General features: G+C 39.0%; 1 protein-coding gene across 3 annotated transcripts in view; it reads right to left on the reverse strand.

Annotated features, from left to right (window-relative positions):
- Positions 1-16,524, reverse strand: part of LOC124616732 (RNA-binding protein 25) — a 188,277-nt gene that overhangs the window by 40,040 nt on the left and 131,713 nt on the right. For all 3 annotated transcript variants that reach the window (XM_047145094.1, XM_047145097.1, XM_047145096.1), the window contains 2 exons: positions 8,876-9,042; positions 8,570-8,720 (listed from right to left, as the gene is read on the reverse strand). In XM_047145094.1, the coding sequence (XP_047001050.1) occupies positions 8,570-8,720; positions 8,876-9,042 (318 nt within the window). The remainder of the gene's footprint in view (positions 1-8,569; positions 8,721-8,875; positions 9,043-16,524) is intronic.

The raw sequence follows: 16,524 nt of genomic DNA on the forward strand, positions 1-16,524 counted from the left end.
AAACATATTGGTGTAACAGGGCGATGGCAACTGATGGAATGTGATAGCATGCAACCAAATGCGAAACAGCCTTTCATAGAGCTTACCGTGAAACTGGCTATCCTTTAAGGCATAGCTGCAGATAGTGTGTGAATATATTTCATAGGCACAGAAAATACAAACATCCAGAGGCTGAATTTGTCCAGTGGTTCCAGGTGGTATGAACTGCAATGCCACACACTTTTTCAAGAGGGGTAGTTTGCTCTGATGAAGTATGATTTTTTATATGCAGACCAGGAATCAAGTAAAAGCAATTCATTTTGACCAGTTATTGGCCAACAGTATTGCTCATATCAAAGTTTCTAACTTTTGCTTGGTGTGATGGAAATACTCCCTATTGCCCTTGCAAGTTCACACATGTGAGAAAGAATTGTAGGGAGCGCAACACCTCAAATTTTTCACAGCACAATAAATAACTTTCCAGCCAATTTACCATCCAGATTAACAGTTGGTATTAATTGTGTACAAATGCGTTAAGGCACTGATGCTAGTTTTATCACCTCAGTGTAATTAGCCGTCAGGTTTTACATCATTGTCACATTGTGAAAATTTTGGTGACGTTTACAATAGTCTACCGAACACTTTTTGGAATTAATTCATGTTATAGAGAATTATTACTATGTCTTTTAATTGTGTAATGCTACTGATGTGCTAGTTTAATTCCAGTTTAAAGTGTAGCATACTCTGTGTTAGCACAGTCTGTGGTTTGTGTGGAACATTAGTGAAATGATGAAAAATTATATAAATGTGTTGCAATGGTCCATGGATGCTTAACCACTGTTGCTCCTTTTAAAGTGAGAAAACCAGCATCCCAATGCCCTAGAGGCCATGCCTGATAGCTGTGCAGCAGCAGCAGCAGCAGCCATGGGTAGGTTTATTTACTTCAAGTTCCCAAGACTGATAACGATCTCTTTACACAGAATCCCAAACCTGTTGATACATTTCTATAAGTTCAGACGCCAAAGTTAGAAGAGATCTATTTTAGGATCCTAAGCTCATGTTTACTACAAGCTATTTGAATGTTTTACAATTTTCATTAATTTTCTATAGAGCATCATGAGGAAAAATATACTGCTGGCCAGATGAGTTCATTTCTTGGTCACCAGGACTTTTGATTTTATCTTCCAGAAAGAGTTCTAAACAATTGTAGAGCATAATAAAAGATGTCAGGTTTAATCTGAATACCAATTTGGGCCCAATTTCAACGCAGCTCCACCCTGTCGTCATTCTTAGTGTCTTACATGCTTCCAATGCAAAACTCAATCTAGTTTTTAGGTGGTTTACGATGCGGTCTTCCTTATGAAACCTCTTTAAAAGCATTTTCAGCACTCTTAAAAACAAGTGGGACACATGGCCACTTCTGGCGTTTTTAGATAAATTGTCGACTTTGCACTCAATTTGTCAACTACTGGAAAGCAGTAGGGGAATGAAATTTTATATTCAAAGTCCTTGTATTGGTAAGTTATGATGTCCAAGGTTCCAGGTTTATCCTACAGTTAATTCCAGAGATATAAAAAGCTAAACCTACATTTTTTCAAGCATGTATCTTTTTACCCAATTTTGCTTCAAATTATTTATATGAAAATAGCTCAGGAATTTTTAAATTATTATTCCATTTAAGAGAGTGGAAAAAGTTGTAAAAAATTGCCTAGTTTTGTAATTTTAAGAAAATATTATCAGTAATATGCCTCGAAGGTGCTTAAGACTCACGGGTCCACTGTTGATAGCTGCACTATGGGGTCAAACGATGATTATATCTACTGAAACATTGAATTAGTGATCGTGAAACTTTACCAACGTCTATTGGGAACATGTGCGAATGTTCACAAAAAATGTCAACAAAATCCGTGATGGTCATGTGGGAAATTTTTCTGAAATTAGCTCACTCGGCATTGAATGGCCCAGGGATGAAGCTAATGATATCAGTTTAACCTCAGAACCTACGTAAAAATGCAACAAGGGAGCAGAAAATGGTGCATTACTTAAATTTAAAAAAAGTTATAGTAGTAGTAGTAGTAGTAGTAGTAGTAGTAGTAGTAGTAGTACTACTAGTAGTAGTGGTGGTGATGGTGGCGGCGGCGGCGGCGGTAGTAGTAGTAGTACAAGAAAAAGTAGTAGAAAGTGGTATAAATGTGAACCAACATACGCAAACACCAATGAACCAGGAACCAGGTAAGCACAATGTCTAGCAAATATGACAGTCCTAGGTGTCTGAGGAATTGTTTTCTGGGAAACCAGTGAACACTATTATACAACAAAGCAAAATCTTCTAAACAAAGAAGAATTAAAATCCCTTACTGGTATACAACTACTGAGTGGGTCTCATAAATTTCCCCATGAGAGTGTGTACTGGGGACAACTCCATAACAATACACAGATTTCAGTAAATAAAGAAATTAATTCGCTTGAATGACAAAGACAGAAGTGCAAAGATACACAAATTGAGGTTGTGTTTCAAAATATTGTGGAAGGAATTAGGCAAATTTGGTATATTTCACTCAGGATTCTCAATTGATGAAATGATGGTATGGTGTTATGGCAAACATTCAGCTAAGGTGTTGCTGAAGAGAAACCCTGTCAAACGTGTATTGGATACAAAATTTGGAGTCTTACTAGTGAAAAATGAAACCTACTGGAACAATAAAAGAGATGTGTGCGGACAGGGGAGTGTGGGAGTGCAGGGGAGTTGGGAGTGGGGGTTGGGGGTGTGAGAAGGTGAGAGGGAGAACTATTTACAATGAGAGCCAATATTATGAATCAAGTTCTTAATGAATTGAATGAATTGCCCTATCTTTCCTCCAATGTCATTTTTGTTTTCTAGTCTCCTTCGATGCACTATCTCAAGAGTTGATTGTAAAGTATTTGTTCTGTATTTGGAAATCCATCTTTCAGCTGTTTTTCATAGACATAAAGTAACAAATTTCCCAGATTCCTAGCAAAATCATCTATTAAGTATGAACATCAATTTCAAAATGTGAAATCTAGGCTCCACGCATTTTAAGACTAAGACTTGTGTATTAACTCTCTTGTTGCTGTTGAGATAGATACACTCCTGCTATGCTGTTCCGTAGGTGCCGTGGCAGCATATATGTGCACTGCTTGCGTTTTCCTACAGTGCTATGGAATTCTGTAAGCATCCTGACCTACTGACTTTTCACTGGTGTAGATGAGTTACTTCCACAGGTCAGTGAATAAAAAAGTTTTGAGCATTTGTCATACAACATGTGCACCTCACTGGGTACTATCATTTGCAAAAAACCTAATTCCGCTATCTTTAATTGTTTATGAGGTACAACAATTGTTACGCCCACATTATTCGCAATATGCAAGGATGTGAATAAGCACGTTGTGCGCGACTTTGTCTGATATAAAACCCACACAATGGAAACTCCACATTGGAATATCAACAATATTAGGAAAAGGTTAGTCTTACTCATTGGATTTCTGGTCGGAACTGCCAGTGGCAGAAGTCGTGTGTGTGTGTGTGTGTGTGTGTGTGTGTGTGTGTGTGTGTGTGTGTGTGTGGGGGGGGGGGGGGGGGGATGAAGAAGGAAGGCTTTGGTTGAAAGTTATAATGTGTAACTGTCTTTTTGCTGTGCCTACCTGCAACTCAATGGATTGCCTTCACGATGAGTAGCAATCTATCCTTTTCCTAATATTGTTGATGTAAAATCCAATACCTTGAGAACAAAATGAGACATCATTCTGCTCTCAACTTCAATTGAAATTTTGATATATTATCTACGTTTTATTCACTGCAATGTATGAATTAAAATCAATCATATGCAAAGTTTCCCCAATATGTTTCTACCTCTACAAACTCTCTAAAATTGCATGCAATGTTTTATTTAATTTGACAAAGTGCAATATAACAGATAACGACAAGAAATTCGGTTCTTTATCGAGTGAAGTTATCAGACTGTAAGATGGGCTAATACCAATTTTTTTCACCTAATGGTTTTCGAAAAATCGGACAAAAAAAGTATTTTGTATTGGCTGGATAGCCATCTTTCAGCATTCGCACCAGCATTTGGCAAGCAGTACAGCTATAACAAAAGCAACTCTCAGCATGGAATGCATCGAGCGCGTCTGTAGCAGCGAAAAGATTTAAGATAGTGCACCAGCTTGTTCAGTCTCTGCCTGCAACCAATAAGGAAACATTATTATATAGATTTTGAGGATACTCCAGTATTTCGTGACTTGGTTCACATATTTTCCTCAGAACCTTTCTCTGCTACCTCTCCTCTTTTCAAAACTTCTCTTTTGCGTAAGATTTACTTATGAAAAATAACTCACGATCATAAAAGATCTTCAATTAATTTTAACATAGTTTTTGCATGCATGAGCAAGAGTTTAGAAGAATTATTTATACATAAAAACATCATTGTGTTAAAGTTTTCTGAAGTCTTACCTATTTTTTTAGTTCATTATTGTGTGTCATCACAACTGATGAAGTTGACAAGAAAACGTCACAGACTAAATGCATTCTTCAAAAACTTATTTAATAGCAGTCGCTTTATTTGAAAGAGTACATCTTTCATAATGACAAATGTAACATTTGTTATGCCATATGACTAATATATTGTTAGTGACAGTCAAGTGCAAACAGCATGCTTTATCGGTGGATTTCATCTTATGTTGTATGCCTGGCATGGGTACTCTATCGGCAAGATCATATCAGCCCTGAGCTTTTTGCGTTCCACTTTACATCAATTTCACAAAAACTGCAACTGCCAGAGTCAATCAAGTCAACAGCAAAACATGTTACCATGGGCATTTCTGTTGACTACCGCAGATTTTAACAGTGATTAGATGTGTCACACTCCATCAAATTAACCGTCAATTCGACACTCAGGATGTACACGCTAGCAAGGAACAAAAATTCCTGATTTTTCCCAGATATTCCGATTAAAAAGTATACTTTTTCCCCGGCGAAAATACACTTTTTCTATGCTAAGTGACAGTAGGTTTCCTGTAGATTTTTCCTTTGGAACTGTAAGAATTATCAATCCTTTGAATGGTTAAGAACTGGTTTAGAACTTACTGGAAAAAAAAGAAAGAAAAAACGGGAAAGAGAAGTTTTGGAAAGATTCTTTATGGAGACGGGGAAAAAAAATAAAAAAGAGAAAACACAAAAAAAAGGCAAGAAGTTTTGGTACAACCTTTGATGTGCAGCAAAATATACGCTGCATATTTTCGTATTACGAAAGTATAAATTCCAATTGCACCAAATAAAGCACGTTAGTTTCCGGAGCATTGAGATAGAGATTGTGATGTCCTTATGTAAGCCAGTCATATCTCATGCCATGTGATCTCGCCAGCCAATGAAAGCAGATATTCAGAGCATAGGACACGTGTTATAGTCAGCCAATAGCACGATCACTGTTACGTACCGAGAACACACAAAGAGGAAAAGTTAATGTTTTACATTAATACACGAGGAGGAATCCAAAATTTTAGGGACTGGTGCCAACATCTGGAAAGTAGGAGTAGTAGATCTTTGCACTGCTAGGTGGTGAGATGAGTCAGTGCGCGGTGTGGCATTCAGCTGGGAGGACGTGTTGCCTGTCCACAGTGTTTTCTGTAATACTCTGTGTTTGTTGTGTGGTGATTTCATGATGGATCCACAAACCAAATAGCACATGTTTATCAAATTCTGTCTTCTTGTCACAGGTTATCACTGGCAATGAGAGCTGGATTTATGGTTATGACCCAGAGACAAAGCAACAATCAACCCAGTCGAAGAGCCTGGGCTCTCCAAGACCCAAAAAAGCGAGACAGGTGAAGAGCAAAGTGAAGAGAATGATCTTTGATAAAAAGGGAATTGTGCACAAGGAATTCGTCCCAACAATGAATTCCGCATACAACTGTGACGTTTTGCAATGGCTCTGTGAAAATGTGCGGCGATGACGGCCTGAACTTTCGCATCAAGGGAATCGGCTGCCGCATCACGACAACGCGACCTGCCACACGTCCTTGCTCACCAGGACCTTTTTGGCAAAAAACAACATAGCAGTTGTACCCCACTCACTGTACTTGCCAGATTTGGCACCTTGCGACTTCGCGCTATTCCCAAAACTGAAACTCAAGTTAAAAGGCCATCGGTTCGATACTCTAGAGAGGATTCAAGAAGCATCGCTGGCGGTGATAAAACACCCTCAAAGAACAGGACTTCCAGAAAAGTTTGCCCAGCAACAGAAGCACTGGGACCAGTGTGTACATGCAGATGGGAACTACTTCAAGGGTGATGGTGACCATTAGTCAGAAGGTAAGGTTTTCAACAGATGGCAGAACCAGTCCCGAAAATTTTGGATAGCACCTCATACATAGTATAGCTACAAGAAAAGCTAAGCTTTCACATATAGTATTGGTCTCTAAGATTAATAAGCTACAAGAGAAGCTAAGCTTTCACATGTAATATTGATCTTTTTTTGCGTGTGTTATACTTTAAGATACATGACACAAATGTGCCAGTAAATTTAAAATAATGACATAAACGTCTGTTCATCTGGGCTCGAAGTGACTGGTCCTCAAAGTGTTCAGTTTTAAATGCTCCGTGATTTAAGAAATTCATCCAACTTTCTCACACATAACATAATTCATCTTGCGTAAAAAGAAATTTACTTTGAAAGTAACACTTTTCGAATCATCGTTCGCAATACTATCTCGAGACTGTTAGAAATGGATTTGATTCAGTAGTTGTCAGAGCGCACCAGAAAACAGGCATTAATGCACGTTCGCAGCTGCAGTGGTGTAGGAAGTCCGCATATTCGTATGTATAAAGCACTAAGAGAGCTTACATTACACCATAAAAGAAACAGGACATCGGAGGATACTGTAAGAGCATCGGAATTTCTTAATCATACTAAAATGCATAATTTGGCTTGAAGTGCACATTGGTTTTTTCCAGATTCACAATGAAATAGGTCCCATCCGATATGGAGCTTTTCAGTGTAGTTTTTGGGATGTAAATTTTCTTGGAGTACCAGTACTGTACTATCTCATACTTGGTTCTTTATTATGGCATAATGACATACACGGCAGAAGATCAAAATGTGCACTTGAAATTCAGCGAATAGTTGGAACTAGCCAATACTGTCGAACAAAATAAATTGATTGCCTCAGAGGAAAAATTAATAAAGCCAAATTTCTTTAGCATACTGTCAAAAATAATTTCATTGTTCTGCAAGGCGATTAATGCTTGACTGTTAATAACTTGGAAATAAAATAAAATCAGAAAAGTGAAACTAGTAATATATTTTTGCCCAACATGATTACGTGAATGTATTATAATTCACTTGATAGCTCCCAGCTGCAGAAATCTGTTTTGTTTTCATTTGACGTGGGAGCTGTACACAAAGAGGAAACAGCAAAATCACTTAATGCAAACAGGGGTCAGTTGGAGACTAACCCCCTCCCCACTAGAACCCAGACAACTCTGCGCATGCGCGAATCTGGCAGCTAGGGCACGCGAGAAAAAATTTTCTCATTAGCATTTGGCTGCTTGCTGCTACTGGCAATACAGCCAACAGCCACACTTCAAGCAGCAAGAAGCAGGAGAAGGTACTGCTCATACAAGAGTCAACTGCGCATCTGCATGAGCCTGCTGGCAACTGGTCAAATGAACCTATGTAAACAGTTCTGATGTCAAGCTCATAGAAAGCAGTTTATTGTTATGAAGTATTACATATCTTCACCCTAAGGTCTTTGGCATAGTTTTGCTATTTGCAGACACTTGTGTGCGCATGGTGTTTTATTGTTGTAAATGGCGCATTTCCTTTGCCACTAAAGTTTTATTATTTTTTTTCCTCGTTTTTATATTTTATTGCTGCAGCTGCAGTATCATTCTCCAGTAGCAAGATACAGTAACATTCTTTGCTAGAGAATTAATTCTTACCAGTCAAAATTACAAAAATTTAACTGGAAGCTAAAACAATGAAAAATTCCCAGAATTCTGAAAAATTCGCAGGTTTTTCCTGGCTTTCACCCAGATGAAAAAATTCCCGGGTTTTTCCTGGATTTCCCAGTTCGTATACACCCTGACACTGAACAGTGACAACAAGGAGTAGAGGTGTCATCCACAACCACCATCTGTACCTCAACTCAATGCACAACATGGACACATGAAGTATTGAAAAAGGTCAAATGGACTGACTCATTATACATTTTAGTACATGGCGATGATAATACATCCCCAACAGAGCACCACTCAAGTTGGTGACAGAGGTTTTCTGTTATAGACGAAACTGAGCCGTTGATAGGTCTGATGTTCTTTCTGGGTGGTGAATGATACACGAACCTACTGTATGACAAAAATATATAGTGAATACCTCAATTTCAAAGAAAACTATCACTCCATAGACAACTGAGTGGCCTACATCTTCAGTAAGACAAAGCACCAAGGTATCAGTCCTGCACTGAGACAATAAGGTTTGAGGTGGGTGTGGGGGTGTAGTACTATTTTTCATGAGTACATTTTGAAGGCAATCATTTGCTTATATCTAATCACTCAAATGGAACCTCTCAATACCCTTTCAAATTCTGCAGTTGGGTCTTCATGTTCTTCAGAGAATATTTTTAATTTAATGTCCTCTAGTTCCTCCTGCTCCTTCTGGCGATCTCTACCGTCCATTTCTATTTCTTTTTCCCTCTCTGCAAGTCGCCTCTGGAGTTCACGACCCCTATAGAAAACAATGATAACTGTGTTAAAGCGAGTTTCTTATCAGCAAAATTCTTGCAGCATATTTCTGTGACATTACAAAGTATTAAATAAATTATAAACAAATATGAACATTAACACACATTTATTTGTGAATCCAAACAAAGTAATACATACTTATAAAACCTAGCATCATCTCTTTCATCATCATAATCTTCCAGGAATTCTTTGAGCTTCTTTGCTTCTCTTTCTCTTTCTTCTTCCTTTAACCTTTCCCTTTCTTTTTCTTTTTCACGTTCCTTGAATTTACGGCGTTCCCTTGTCTCCCAATTTCGAAGTCTTTCCTGTGAATTACAAACAAACAGAAAGGAATGCTATAATAATTTTACAGCAGCACACTTCATATATCTGAAAACTTTAATCACAGACAAAAATAAGGATGATATTACAAGTTGTAGTCTTCAACAATAACTGGGAAGGAGTGAGCACGACTCTCACTCTGAACCTTCTGTACAAATTTAATTTTCTCAAAATATTTAACAGCTTTAGACAAAACACGCATGAAAAGTTTTATATTTGATGAACAAGTTTGCGAGTATCAAAACATGTGACACAAATGGCTGTATCTTTTGACAGCAATGACTTGGAAGCTTCAAATTTTTTACACTGCAAAGGGGCCATACACCTTAGTATGTAACATAAATTTCAACTCGGTAAATCTACCATACCTGAGGAGAGCGGTTTTTAACAATCAAATGGACGGACGGAGAGACAGACAGACAAAAAAAGAGTCATCCTAAAAGTGTTCCATTTATACCGACTGAGGTACAGAACCCTAAAAATGGAAAAATATGACATATATATACTCAAATATTTTCCACTGAGGAACTAAGCAACAATCCAAATACTATACAAAACAAGCGTTTGTCCACTTGTATAGAGATTTACTGTCCCTTGTGTCGTCTTCTCCTTCTTCATGAACTATGGAGCAGCTGATCGTAGGTGTACATCAGTGACTGTCACATCTCCATATGCAATGAGTGAGTACCCACAGGCTGGTAGGTGAATAGTATAATTAAACTGACTGCTAGATAATCTGACCTGTCCTTTCAACAAATCTATTACCTGTACTTAAATTGATACCCTGTAATTTTACATTATGCCATCAGAATTTTGTTTATTCAGTCAAGCAGCTTTTGGAAAATTACCTAAGCAACAAACATTTCTCACTGTCAAAATCCAACTAATTGGTTCACAACAGTTTAATTTTTTTGAAAGCGTGATACTACTTACTGGTTTGAAGCAGCTCTCCACACTACTCAACCCTGTGCAACCCTCTTCATCTCCAAATAACCACTGCAGCCTATATCCTTTAGAAACTGCTTACTATAATCAGCTCTTGATTTCCCTCTACAATTTTTACCCCCCACCCCCAGTACTACAATAGTGATCCCTTGACATCTCATAAGGTCTGCTATCAACCGATTCCTTCTTTTAGTCACATTGCGATGCAAATTTCTTTTCCTCCCCAGTTTTAGTCGTCAGTATCTCCTCATTGGTTATATGGTCTATCCATCTGATCTTCAGCATTCTTTTGTTGCACAAGTTTCAAAAGCTTCTATTCTCTTCTTGCCTGAACTGTTTATCATCCAAATTTTCCTTCCTTACACGGCTACACTCCAGACATACACCTTCAGAAAGAAACTTGCATATTTAATGCAAACAAATTTCTATTCTACAGAAACACTTTTCTTGCCATTGCCAGTCCCCATTTTTACATCCTGTCTACTTTGGCCACTGCCAGTTATCTTACTGCCCATATACCAAAATTCATATACTACTTTCAGTGTCCCGTTTCCAGATCTAATTCCCTCAGCATCGCCTAATTTGAATCTACTGAATTCTATTACTCTTCTTTTGCTTTTGTTGATGCTCCTCCTTTCATAACACTGTACATTCTTTTCAGCTGCTCTTCCAAGTCCTTTGCTGTCTCTGACAGAATTACAATGTCATTGACCAACCTCGAAGATTTTATTTCTTAGACTTTAATTCCTTCACCAAATTTTCCTTTCCTTTCCTTTATTGTGTGCTCAATGTACAAATTGTAATGAAATGTAATGTTTGTAAAGGCTACATCACTCTCTCATTTCTTTCTCAACCACTGTTTCCCTTTCGAAAGTACGAAGGTGGGATTGGTAGTAGTATCAGGTGGAGTGGAGAGGGAGTGCACAGGGGGACAATTGGAAGAGGTGGGGAGATTGTGTTTGGCACGGGTGGGGGAGAGGATGGGTGGAGAGCGTGAGGGGAGGGGAGGGAGAGATGGGAGAGGGGAGAAGGGTGAGAGTGGGGAATAGGGTTTGTGGGGAACGGGAGGGCCCTGGCATTATTGTGCATGAAAAGAAATTCAATGCCACCACCATATGTAGCAGCCACACAGTCCAAAAGGATCTGTTGACATGGAAATGGTGAAACTGAAGGTGAGCTGCCAGATATTGTCGTTTCAATCAGTGTACTCTAACAGGATGTCTGGGAGGTAAGTTCCTTTCTTGTAAACTGTTCCTTATAGTCTGATCAGACACATTGGTTCCGACAGTCCTCCTATTTTCTTACAGTGTTCTAGCAGCAGACATATGCCACAACAATGCAGAGATGGCCAGATATCAGTCCTCACTTGAACTTGTAATGTGTCAGTGACCTTGTCCCATTTGTCTTATGTACTAACCTCTCCCCCTGAGGTGTGTTCACAGCCTATGGATGACAGACAGAAAGAAATTGGCATCTGCAGCAACACAATGATAAGACCATCCTTCTTGGATCAAACAGACTGCCATTGTAACCTGCACTGCAATGTCACAATGCATGTACTTGGTTGAATATAGCATCCACTACTGACAACAGTTATCAGTGTACCTTACTAGAAAACACTGAAACAATGGTATTCATTTCCTTCCAATGTGTCACCTCTTATTAAAATGCATATCACTGCCAACACATGGTGAATGGCTTTACTAGATGCATACATTGAAAATGAAGTTCTCAAACTCTGCTGTAAGACCACAATTAGCACCTGTGTCAAAATAGATTTGACATACAGGCTGTGATACAAGTGCTTTTGAGAGTGTTAATATTAGGGAAAGCTACACACACAAGGTATAACAGCTTAATGAATATCAATGGCACATTGGTGTTGTTCTATAGATTACACCTGTAGTGGCAAGCCATTGCGTGTCCATAGGTCAGTCAGTTAATTATACATTCAGTAAACAGCATAAAAGAGCATTAGTGTCATATCTCAATGAGGAACTTAAAACTTCCAGCATAAGGCAAGAGAATGTAGAGACTGTATAGCTCAATTTTCAAAGAATAGTTGACCATACACTGGACAGATATGTACCCAACAGAACAGTTCATAACGGGAGAAACCGTCCATAGTACACAGTTGCCATAAAGAAACTTCTGAAGGAACAGACCATTGCATAATAGATGCAAAACAAAGCATAACACTCTAGATAGAGAGAGAGGCTGAATGGAACTTCTTTGGCTGTCAAGAGAGCAATTTATAAAGCCTTCAGTGACTACCAAGCGGAATACTGCCAAAAGATCTTTCACAAAACCCAAAGAAATTCTGGTCATATGAGAAGGCACTTTGCAGCACCAAAGTTAGTGTCCAGTCACTCGCAAATGGCACGGGAACTGAAATTCAAGACAGCACAGCAAAAGCTGAATTGCTTAACTTCATCTTCAAATGTTCCTTTACAAAGGAAAAGCCAGGAGAATTGCCCCAATGTAATTCTCATACCACTGAAAAGATGAGTGAAATAAGTATTGAGAAACATCTGAAATCATTAAAACTGAACAAAGCTCCAGGGGCAAATCTGATTCTATACTGAATTTACAGCTGAGTTAGACCTTCTTTTTAACTATTATCTATCATAGACACCTCAAACAAAAAACTGTGCCCAGTAGTCGGAAAAAAGCAAACGTCACACCTGTTTACGAGGAGGATAGTAGAAGTGATTCACAAAACAACTGCCCAACAGCCTTCACACTGAATTATTTTAGAATTTTAGAACATAGTCTGAGCTCAAACATAATGAGGAGTCTCTAACAGAATGACCCTCTCTATGCCAACCACCATGGATTATGAAAACATCGATCATGCAAACCGCAATTCACACTTTTTTACATGACATTCTGAAAGCCTTGGATCAAGGCCACCAGGCAGATGTATTACTGATTGATTTCCGAAAAGCACTGACTCAGTTCTACGTTTATGATCACTGTCAAAGTACAATCATATTAGGTAACAAGCAGTATGTGACTAGATTGATGATTTTTTGATAGGGAGGATGCAACATGTTATCTAGGATGGAGAATCATTGTCAGATGTAGGAATAACTTCAGGTGTGCTCCAGAGAAGTTTGTTGGAATCCTTGCTGTTCACGTCGTATATTAACAACCTTCCAGACAATATCAATAGCAGCCTCAGACTTTTGCAGATGATGCCTTTATCTAGAAGTAAGTACTATCTGAAAAAATCTACATAAATATTCAACAAAAATAATCAATGTAATCAGAGAGAGGAAAAAATCTATCATTGGCAGCAGAAGTGTACACATAAAAAACAGTTTTACGTATGCAAGCCTTCTGTGCCAGTTGCTGCTCCTTCTGGCAGAAGGGGAAGGAAGAGGGGTGCAGGTAAAGGAGTGGAAACATTTAGTAAAAGAGGTAGAGTTCGGAACAGTCATCCAGAACCCCGAGTCAGTGGAGACTTACCACATGGAATAAGGAGGAAAGAGTGCTGGGGACTGCACTGGATGAGAGTTGGAAACCTGAGAGCTTAAAGGTGGAAGGCAGGGTAATATGTAAGACAGAGATTATTGCTAAAATGTTATGCACAAGTTAATACCTAAGTGCACTTTATGTAACAAAGGTGGGAGGAGGACATCGAAACATAGAAAGCTCACAATACAAAAGATGTAGAAACTAAAATGAAGTGAAGAAAGAAGTAGTTACTGTGAGAAATGCCGAGACAGAAGGGATTAACATAAATTAAGGCCAGCTGTGAGGCAAGAACGTAAAGCAAATTGTAGCACTAGTTCCCACTGCAGAATTCTTTGGAACTGGTGTCGGGGAGCCCAGATGGCTTGTATGGTGAAACAGGCATGGAAGTCATGAATCTCATGTTGTAGCGCAAGCTCTGCAACAGGACATAGTGTGTTGCCAATATATACCATCAGCCTACGCCCACTTTCATCCTAACTGATAGCTTGGTGCTAGTCATGCTGCTGTAAATAGGCCGAATAGTGTTTACATAAACAGCTGGTATATGATGTGTAATTTAATAAGTGGCTCTCAATTTGATAGTACATGTTTTTCCATTTGCAGTACTGGTATAGGGGAAGTGAAAAGCTATTCTAGGTGTGAAGAGCAAAATCTCAGACATTACGGATCTCATTTATGGCATGATTTTAGGAAGTCATGGCCTTGTCAAAGTAGCTGATTAATACATTCATAAACAGGACAATACTGAGAGTGCACCCAAGTTGTCCTTTGGTGTGATCAGCAGTACCAGGATTGGAAGTTATGGCCCAGGAAATAGCTGTCATCGTCGCTTGTGCGCGACTGTGTATAAGGCCATAGACAACGTGGGCTTGAAGACTGCTGTTATCACAGCGAACAATAAAGTTAAAGTTAAAGGCATCACTTCTCGTGCTGTTATTGATGGACCGTGTGTGTTTTTAGGTTGTAGATTTGATTTTGCTGTAAGTCAGGGTGGTGCTACTCCACCTGGTAACTGTAATGGTTGGTTAACTGATGTGTTTGCTAGATGTGGAGGCATAAGTGAGTATGGTGGCCTTGAGAGTTTTGCCCACAGAGATGTAATCTCTTATCGTGCTTTTCACTTTAGTGAAGTTGTAAGTGGTAGTAGTTATTATTTTAGTTCCTGTGCAAGCTTTGTTTCTACAAACTCGTGGTCGCAGGAAGATAGATGATGATGAGACTGTATATTTTTGGTGTAAAGGACATGGTTGCTGTGAAGATATAACACTTTTGAACTAGGCTGGTGGGTTAATTACATCCAGCAAAGGCTGGGGTGGGAATGGTGGTGTACTGCTGTAAGGCTGCATCCACACACATACGTTTGCCTCTAATGTCAAGGCTGTATGGGAGGGAATGTTTGACATGAGAAAAGATGGCAACTGTCAAAATGTAAGTACTGTTATTTGTGAGAAGGTCTGGTGTGGACAAAAGTGTGTAGCTCATATTCGGTGAGGATGAAATCAACAACAAGGAATAGTGGCAAGCAATTCGGAATAAGACCATGTGAAATTTAATGGGGAGCCTTTCACATCAGCATGACTACCACCAAGTTGTCAGTTAGGACTAATGAATGTAGGCAGAGGGTGTATACCAGCAAGACACAATACCCCATGCCTGTTTCACCACACGTGCCATCTGGATTCTTCCAACATACACCAGTTTATCAGAACTCCACATGTGGGAACTAGTGCTATAACATGTCCTTGGTTGCCGCCACCCAACTGGCCTTAATTTATGTCAATTTCTTCGGTCTCAGTATTTCTTCACAGTACCCTACACCTTTCTTCACTCCACTTAGTTTTCTACATCTTCCATTTTCTGACCTGTTTATTTCTTGCCGTCCTCCTCCCACCTCTGTTATATACAATGCACTTCGCTTTTCACTCTTATCAACTCGTGTACAATATTTTAGCAGTAATCTCTCCCTTGCATATTAAGCTCTCAGGTTATCAAATCTCATCTGGTGCAGTCCCCAACAATCAGTATCTCCTTCTCATCCCGCCTGGTAAGTCTCCCCTGGTCGGGGTTCTGGGTGACTTTTCCGAACTCTACCCCTTTTCCTAAACCCCTCCAGTCCTTTTCCTTCACCCCTCTTCCTTCCCCTTCAACCCTTCTGCTGAAAGAAGGAGTCACTGGCTCAGAAGGCTTGCATAGTAAACCTTTTTTGTGTGTTCTCCTGCCGCCACTTGGTGAGTAGAATTTTTTATCTATCCAATTATATCACATAAATATTGCCAGATCTTGATAAGATTTCAAAGTGTTGCAAAGTGTGGAAACTTGCTTTAAATGTTCATAAATGTAAAATTGTGCACTTCACACAATGAAAAAGTAGTATCCTATAACTATAATACCAATGAGTCACAGTTATAATTGGCCAACTAGTATAAATACCTGGGTTTAACACTATGTAAGGATATGAAGTGGAACAACCACATAAGCTCAGCCATGGGTAAAGCAGTTGGTATACTTTGGTTTATTCATAGAATACTGAGAAAATGGTTTATTCATAGAATACTGAGAAAATGCAATCAGTCTACTGAAGAGATGGCTTACAAATCACTCATGTGATCCATTCTGGAATACTGTTCAGATGTGTGTGTACATGTACCAAATAGGACTAACAGAGGATACTGAAGTATACAGAGAAGGGCAGCACTAATCGACGCAGGTTTGTTTGATCTGCACGAGAGTGTCACAGAGATACTCAAGGAACTGAATTGGAACACTCTTTAAGACAGACATGAACTATCCCGAGAAACTCTATTAACGAAGTTGCAAGAACGGGCTTTAAGTGATGTCTCTAGGAATATAGTACAAACTCCTACGTAATGCTCGCATACCCCCTATGTATTGCTCACGTATAGTATTGCCTATGCAGTATGCAAAGGCACATTTAAGCAATCCTTTTTCCTGAACTCGATACTTAAATGGAATGCGAATAAACCCTAATAATTGGTACAGTGAGATGTACTCTCTGCACTGCACTTCACAGTGATCTGCAG

Source organism: Schistocerca americana, chromosome 5, assembly GCF_021461395.2.
Source record: "Schistocerca americana isolate TAMUIC-IGC-003095 chromosome 5, iqSchAmer2.1, whole genome shotgun sequence".
Lineage (NCBI taxonomy): Eukaryota > Metazoa > Arthropoda > Insecta > Orthoptera > Acrididae > Schistocerca > Schistocerca americana.